The 8,384-nt window shown below is 47.8% G+C and overlaps 1 protein-coding gene across 1 annotated transcript in view; it reads right to left on the bottom strand.

Moving 5' to 3' along the window:
- Positions 1-1,033: 1,033 nt before the first annotated feature.
- The window catches only part of PIGU (phosphatidylinositol glycan anchor biosynthesis class U), a 49,288-nt gene continuing 41,937 nt past the window's right edge, over positions 1,034-8,384 (bottom strand). Inside the window, exon 12 of the mRNA XM_006266627.4 lies at positions 1,034-3,395. Coding sequence (XP_006266689.1) covers positions 3,282-3,395 — 114 coding nt within the window. The 3' untranslated portion in view covers positions 1,034-3,281. The remainder of the gene's footprint in view (positions 3,396-8,384) is intronic.

Here is an 8,384-nt window from a genome sequence, read left to right as displayed (position 1 = left end):
TCCCCCCTGCCCCACTTTTCTGCAGGGATTTACGGGAGCTGTTCTCCACCACAGTCTGGCTGCATTGCTGCCTATGTGCATGTGTGAGTGGACGTAGTGTCCCCTGCCTGCAGCTGCCCTCCTCCCACTCCCCCCCAGCCCCAAGCAGCTCCTTGCAGGCTGGAACTCTGAACCTTTAAAGGAGAAAAAGCTACATTTTTCTGTGGCAAACAGAAAACCCAGATCCCTGCTAATAAGTTAGTGACCTAGGGCTTTATGAGTTTAAGATTGGAGCAAAAGCAAATATAAATTTGCTGTATCATATATTATGTTTAGAAAAACACAACACCCAAGCAAAAGAAAAAAAAAATCAATGTGTGTGGTTTCATTAGTCCTGTAGTCATTAAAATTAAATGGACATCTCTTTTTCAGGTTCATAAAAAAAAAAAATCAAGCCTTCTTCTTGACAGTGCATAATCCAATGCTTCACTGAAAGTAATTTCCACACAAAGATTAATGTTTTTAGCTAGAGTTACAGTCTGCAAGGGTGTGAAATAGGAGCTACATTTCCAAGAGCAGCTAAGAGATAACAGAATTGCAGAAGAAAGGATAGCTTAATAAGGGGAACAGCAAAAACATGAAAAACAGAGAATGTCTCAACACCTGTGGGCTGAAGAATGCAAAAGGAATAGAGTATAATGAGCCATGAAGTCAATGGACTGCCTCACTGCTGCCTGAATAGAAATGTTGCTGCCACTGCCAGGTAGTTAGTTTTAAACTTTGGGTGAAGCAGGATTCAAAGCAGGGTGCCACTGCACCCCACCTGGACTCATCCCAGTGCACAAGATTTCATGAGCTGAAGCTCACTTTGTCAGATGCTGTGAAAGGGCAGATAGAAAGCAGAGTATAAGGAGGAGAGAGAAATCAGAATACAAAAGGCAAAGGAGGGTTTTTCTTTAACCAACACTAGCCCAAAGTCATATCCTGGGACAGAGGGCAACAAACACCCTCACTGTACTCCAACATGGCTGCCAAACAGAATACACAAGAGGCATTTAAAACTCGCAAAGTTTATTATTAATTTGGACGTGCCATACACACATGGCAGCTGAGGGGAGACAAGGTTCCAAGTGCCCTTCACATTCCCAGCTTGGGATGCAGGTCTGATCACAAGGACCCCAGGCAGGAGTGTTGTGCCAAACCCACCCCCCAGCCCAGCAGTGCAGTAAGGCAAGTATTTGAAACTTTTGTTTAAAAAATAAAAAAAAATAAAAGGAAAGCAAAGCCATTTGAACAGCTGCTCAATGGTACATACAGTAGAAGAGAGAAGACACCGTGTCCTGCACTGACTCTGGAAAAATGGCCTGGGGTGTGGAGAGGAATGCTATGGACTTAGGCATTGGGCACTGAATGTGCTCAGTTGAAGTTTATAAAAAGGTTTCTTCTAATTACCAACCTTCCAGACTCCCCCTGGGAAGCAGGGTTCTCACCCTGGGAGTCAGCTAACCATTCTTATTGCCAATGTGCCAGCCCCAGGAAAAAACCTGCCTCAGCTGCTCACAGTGGCATCAGGTTTGCCATGCAAGTAGCAGCAGCAAAATCTTATCTTGGTCCTTACAGCGAGCAGATCTGACTGAAGGGAGCAGGGCTGGGGAGCAAAGAGATGCCATTTTTGCATAGTCACTTGTGAGCACAGCCACGTTGTAATGCTGTTCTAGCAGAGGGGATAACACTTGGTATAAATGTCTCTCATTGCTTAACTGCTGTGGACCATTTGGAGCCTGAGCTCTCCAGAAAAAGCCAGAGGCTCCTTCCAGCTTCAGTTGGTATTTTTCAAGGGGAAAACTCTCCTGCTTTCTGGCCCTTCTACCAAAAGCCCTGGGGTTGAGCACAAATGCAACCTTGAAACACCAAACACATGGAGAGGATGAGAGGAGAGTGGGAAAGAGCTTCTCGGAACACTCAGATGCCGAGTTCATGGTCTGCACTCCACATGCAGCCACACTCTGCACCTCCTAGTGGATGGTATTTCCACCGTGTCCCTTCTTCTGATGCACCCCACAATGCTGCTGTCCAGCTTCCCAAAGAAAAGTCTCCAATTTTCCTTTAGAGTAAATGGAAACCACAACTCCCCCTGCCCTCCCTCCTGCTGCTAGGTGTGGTTTCAATTCAGTGCCAGCCAGGGCCAGCCCACAATTTTATGGGCCCCCTGCAAGAAATAGTTTTGGGGCCCCCTGACATGGTGTGGGGGGGGGGGGGGGGGGGGGGGGGGGAGGGACAAGAGACAGAAGAAGCTGGCAGCAGTGGCATGGGCAGCTAGGGGGTGGGGTAGTGAGTGGCCAGATGTGAATCTGCCGGCAGTGGCAGCATGGGGGGCATGGCGAGCAGGCAGATGTGAAGCCGGGGCTGGCAGCAGGGAGGGGAAAACAACATGGAGGGTGGGTGGTGAATGGCTGGACTCGGGGGACCTCTTGGCTGCGGGGCCCCCTGCAGCCGTAGGTTTCACAAGATAGGACGGCCCGGCTCTGCTGCCAGCTCTTGCTGGTGGACTGTGTTCTGACTTAGTGACTTTGTGTACATGACCCCCAATGGCTTGAGCTGTCACTCTTCCTCTGCCACTGGGAAGCTGCTGGGTTTTTACCCAGGATCACTTATACACTTCCTGTGTGCTCTCCACTCTGCAAGAGCCCCTGTGTTATCCAGATCCAGAAATGGTGCATAGAGTAGGAAAATGAATGTCCATATCAACCACAGTGGTGGCTTGATCATTACATCCCCAGAGCATGCTGTGTGCCAAGCAGGAGTGGGTGTGTAGCACAGCCATGGAGGAGCAGAAGAGTAGCCTAAGAGTTTTCCAGTGTTGTTTTTTTCTAGAAAGAAGTAAACATCTCCAATGGTTTTCCTCCAACACGATGAAGATAAATCAAATAGATTATGGCCTCAGCTCTCTCTGGGCCCAAGACGCAGCCCTGATTTCAGCCCAAGCACTTTCTCCAGTTCCTGCTAGCTTGTCCAGACATGATGGCTGGTGCAGTAGTAGAAATCACAGCTGAAGGAAGAAGGGAGATGCTTCAGTAGAGGCCTTGTGGCCCTAGCAGCAGGTTTTCAGCCAGCTCTTACAGTCTTTGCACAGAACTCACTGTCACAATGAATGAGCTGTGAGTTTCAGCCCTTTCTTTCAACAGGTAACATCCTGACAATCAGACCTCTTTGAAGGAACCCTCCCCACCCCACCCCAGTCACCCCAAGCTTTGCGTGCTTCTTAATCGAGTCCATTTTCCAAGGAGTGCCAAACACAGTGATTATTTCAGAACCAGCATGGCCTCTGTCCCGTCTTTCCTTGTCAGGTAGAGTCCATGAGTGAGGTAGTATTCTCGCCGGAGGAAAGCGTAGAAATAATCCGAGATGAGCAGGATCTGCAGAAGTGACATGCAGTACAAACAATCCATTAGCTGTACAGCCTGCCAGCCCAAGATGTCTTTCCCAGATCTCCCCCCTGCTGTAGGGCAGTACTCCAACCTAACCTTTTGTAATGCAAAAGCTGATAATCCCAATGAAATTCCTTCTTTAAATTCCTATTTTAAATTTGGACAAACTGTTTCAGAATGACTGTTTCTGTTTAGAGAGGGCAAGAGACGCAAGCACTGGAACAAGACAGAGACTGCAAGACTTGTTGTTTAATAAAAGGGGAAAAGGGTAGAGGACTGTGGAACTCTCACAACTACCAGGCAATGCAATGACAGGCAAGGGGAAGTGAAGAAAGCCTATGGGATGCTGCCATAAGGCCAGTGGCTGAGCAGGAGATGGAACACAGGAGTCTCTGCATTAACTAAGAGATCATGCTCCCCCTGCAAAGAAATACAATTCATATTGCGGCAAACCCCCCCTCCCATCTGTACACACATGCAGGAAAGGCACCACTGTGTGTAAGAGCACAAAAGCCACATCAAGCAGCACTCTGGTGGATAGGGCTGAAGCCCAGTAGTTCTGAAGGACTAGATTTTTATAGCTATCAACATGTGAAGCTGCTTTTGTGGGACCCACATTTTGTAAGTGCCAACAAAGCCCACCCATCCTTGGTAACACTGCTTGTTATGACCCACTTTCCATTTGAGCCCTTCAGATGAGCATGTCTCAGGACAGCTATCTTCTCCATATGGTAACAAGGGTCATATCTACCCACTGACTAGAGCTGGGGAACCTTTCAGTCCCATACATGGGTTGCACTAATGTCCTAATAACAAACCTTAGTGAGTGACGACTGCAGAGCACTTGATAACCATTAATCACCTTATTCAGGGAATTCACTCTTATTCAGGGAATTGACACCTCACCAGCCATACCATGTTGTTGCTGAATAGAGTGAGGGAATAAAGTCATGGGTGGGGACTGCGAGTCCAGAAGGGAGTGGACTGTGAGCTAGACAACCTGCAGATTACCTCAAAGGACTGTTGAATCTCTGTCACTGGAAGTTTTTATGTGCAGGGTAGACACACACACCTGGAATGGTTTCAACTTAGATGATCCTGCCTTAAGAAGTGGGTTGGAGTAGGCAGCCTCTTCAGGCCCACTTTTCTATGATTCTAGGATGAATGGGTGGAATGCGAGGGGCTGGTGGAGTGGGAAGGAGGCTGCAGAGGGCTGAGACAAGACTGGAAGAGAAGGAAGAAGAGAAAGGACAAAGAAGGCTGGATGCACCCAGGAAACAGAGAAAGTAGCAACCATAACCCAGTGTGGGCATAGTGCTGATAAGCAGGCAACCCCTTTGATCTGAGACGCTTACTAGCACCTCACTAGAATGGAAGGAAGTGGCAAGGGACTTAAAGCTCCCCCCATGCCTCAAAGGAAGGATTTTATAAAAGGGAAAACTAGGGCATAGCTGGCTAACATACCTGCTTGAGACCACAGTGAAAAGCTGTGTCAGAGGGGTGCTTCACAGACAGGATTCTGTCTCCATAACACAGCCTTCATTGTACGGACAGGTTCCTGGCTCCCGAGCCTATGCTCAACTCTAGCAGCGGTCAAGATCTCCATGGATGGCTCCAATCACTTTCCATCTGGAGAAGAATTCAGTTTCTCACTCCTATCATTTCTGTGTCCTTTCCCCAACTTAGCTCATCCCCACCATGTTCTTTATTACTAACGAAACCTGCCACTTTGGAGCTCATCTCTGCCTAGAACAATGGAGAGCAGTGCAGATGATTGTCATTCCCGGTCAAGACTGGTTCCTTCAGGCGGAAGCTTCTGCATACCTTGCCTGGACATGCCTCTCTCCACTGTGGCAGAGAAACAGAGCAGGAGCTAAGTCTCAAGTGAAAGAGACTAGGAGAGCCCTGCAAGATGGCAACAGCAGTTCTACAAGACATCTGTTGTTACAACAGGCTCAAGTTGCATTAGAAAATGGTATCACCTTGCACAAAGGCTGACAACAGGCAATCCCCCTGTTTCTGCAATGCATTACAGGAAGGCAATCTGGTAGCTGGTTGCAGCAATGTGAACCTTCTGCTAAACTTCACTTTAGATTGATAGCCATGGATGTACTGAGATACAAGTCTCTACCTTACATACAGTGCATACACATCCTCCATTCAGGAGGCTTTCTAGAACGTTATTTTTTTCAGCATGAAAATGAACATAATTCACACTCATTGCCACTGCAAACGCTGCACGGAAACCTGCTGCATCGGAGCAATTTACACTTAATCTGATCTGGTATCCCATCTCTAATATATCAGCCAAAGCAGGATGCTACAGCATTGTAACAGCTTAAGTAATGTTCAGCCCGGAAAATGGCCTCAGAGGGAAAAGGTTCTTCCCCACCTGCATTTGATTATGCTCTGAGAAACGGTCATTTGCAACTGGGTAAAGTCCAAACGGGGCAGCTGCAAGGGTTTATGTTTAGATGATTTCCCTATCCTGTCACCTTGCATAATACCTGCAGGAAGGGAAAAGAAAGAACAGTCATTCACAAGGTGTTTCTAGTCTCATTACCCCTCTAGTGATTTGGCAGACAAGGCAGCACACTTGTCCAAGGGAGAGAGACATGACAATTAGTTAACACACCCCGGCGTCGCTAGGAATGACTCTCAGTTTTCCTCGCATGCTAACCTGGTTATTTCGATGCTCAACATTTCTGTACTCATGAGCCTGATCTTCTTCTGGGCTTTGTGCAAACTAATAAAGCTGACAACAGTGCCAGGAGGGAGTTAAGTCTTCCTCCCCTTTTAGAAATAGAGAAGAGAAGCAAAGTGAAGGCCATACAACCAGTTAGTGGCAATTGCAGGACAAGTCACTTCAGCTCAATGTGCCTCAGTTCCTCCACATCAGATTAGTTACTGTAGTGATGAGACTGCAAGGTGACTCCGCATCTGAAGTGCTTCAAAATTCTCATATGGAAGCCATGCAGCGTCATTCCCCAAAGTTGTGCGGTGTGCGCAGCCATGCAGGCGTGCTCATGCCATGCAGCTAGGCGTGCCTGCATGGCCGCACAGCTTAGAGGGAATGCTGAAGGCATGAGAGAAATGGAAAACATTGTATAGAAACCTACACTGCCGTAAACCAACAGGGATGTCTATAAATCACTCCCAAATCCATCCACTGGTGGCAAGGAATGTTTTGGCACCAAGAGGAAATATTTAAATCTTCTTTTTGTAAGAACCCAAACACTCCAGTAAATATAAAGCTCTGCTGTGTTCAAAAGAGTGAGACAGTGATATCATAAATGCAAAGAGACAGCATCTCAGTGCTATGTAGTGGAGAGTCCCTTGATATCATGTACACCTCTCAGCCTTCTAGCAAGTGTAACATGATGCACAATGCTGAAGTTCACCTCCCCACCTGCTGCTTTTGGTTGATATTAAATGACAGGGCAGAGTGACTAAGTGATTACATGACCACACCAGTCCATTAACCAAAGCCATTAGGTGAAAAGCACCCCCTTTCCATACTTGCAGACTGATCAGTCCCAGTGAATCTCAAACCCCCAATAGCAAATCAAGGCCCTTTCAATGGTGCTCATTTTTCAAAGCCTGAATTACTTGATTTCCATGCCTTGAAAATCCAAACCTGGGCACAGTAAGAAATCATATTAATATATGGAACTGTTGTTGCAACTGGGTACTGTTTCAATGTGTTGGTAGTGCTCACACCACTGCCTTGGCTGCTAGATCAGGAAAAGCCCTAGGCCTTTGGCAATTCAAACAAAACACAGTCACCCAAAAATCTACTGCCACCTTCCCTGCCTTCTTAATGGAGATGCTTCCCACAACTGCTTTAGGGCAGGAGGAGTAGGCAGTGATGCCCCAGCTGCTGCTGACCCGCTCTTGTTCTGAGGAGGGACTGAACCAAAGAGAGACTGAACTATGCCAATAGTAACATTAAAAGTAAGCCAAGATTGGTCTCTGATAACAGACCTTTGGCTTTGTCTGTAACCAAGGCACTCTGAAAGCTACTAAACCTCACAACCCCCAGTGGAATGGGTGAGTGCCTTCCAGCAAAGCATCTAAGGGCATGGGCACATGCGGTAAAGGAAGATGTGAGCTTACAGCTCAGACTAGGGATTGTAGAGAGGCAGCAGCAAGGTGCCAGACTTCCATGCGTAGACCCTGAGATGATGCAGAGGCACTTGGAAGAACTGGATGCCTTTAAGTTGGCAGGCCCGGATGAGCTCCATCCGAGGGTAGTGAAGGCACTGGCCGACATCATTGCACAGCCACTGCCGGGAATATATGAACGCTCGTGGCGCACGGGCCAGGGCCTGGAGGACTGGAGGGCCAATGTGGTCCCCATTTTCAAGAAGAGGAGGAAGGAGGACCCAGGCAACTATAGGCCAGTCAGTCTCACCTCCATCCTTGGCAAAGTCTTTGAAAAAATTATCAAGGCTCACATTTGCGAGAGCCTGGCAGGAAAAATTATGCTGAGGGGAAACCAGCATGGGTTCGTAGCAGGTAGATCATGCCTGACTAATCTAGTCTCTTTTTATGACCAGGTTACAAAACACCTGGATGCAGGAGTAGGGGTTGACATCGTTTACTTAGTCTTCAGGAAGGCCTTCGATACGGTATCCCACCCCATACCAGTGAACAAGTTAAGATGCTGTGACTTGGATGACTGCACAGTCCGGTGGGTGGCGAATTGGCTAGAGGGTCGCACCCAGAGAGTCGTGGTGGATGGGTCGGTTTCGACCTGGAAGGATGTGGGCAGTGGGGTCCCGCAGGGCTCGGTCCTTGGACCGATACTCTTCAATGTCTTCATCAACGACTTGGACGAGGGAGTGAAATGTATTCTGTCCAAGTTTGCGGATGACAAAACTCTGGGGAGAACTGGACACGCCGGAGGGCAGGGAACAACTACAGGCAGACCTGGACAGGTTGGACATATGGGCAGAAAACAACAGAATGCAATTC

This window comes from Alligator mississippiensis, chromosome 9 (genome assembly GCF_030867095.1).
Source record: "Alligator mississippiensis isolate rAllMis1 chromosome 9, rAllMis1, whole genome shotgun sequence".
Classification (NCBI taxonomy): Eukaryota; Metazoa; Chordata; order Crocodylia; family Alligatoridae; genus Alligator; species Alligator mississippiensis.
This window is presented reverse-complemented; position numbering and strand designations above follow the sequence as displayed.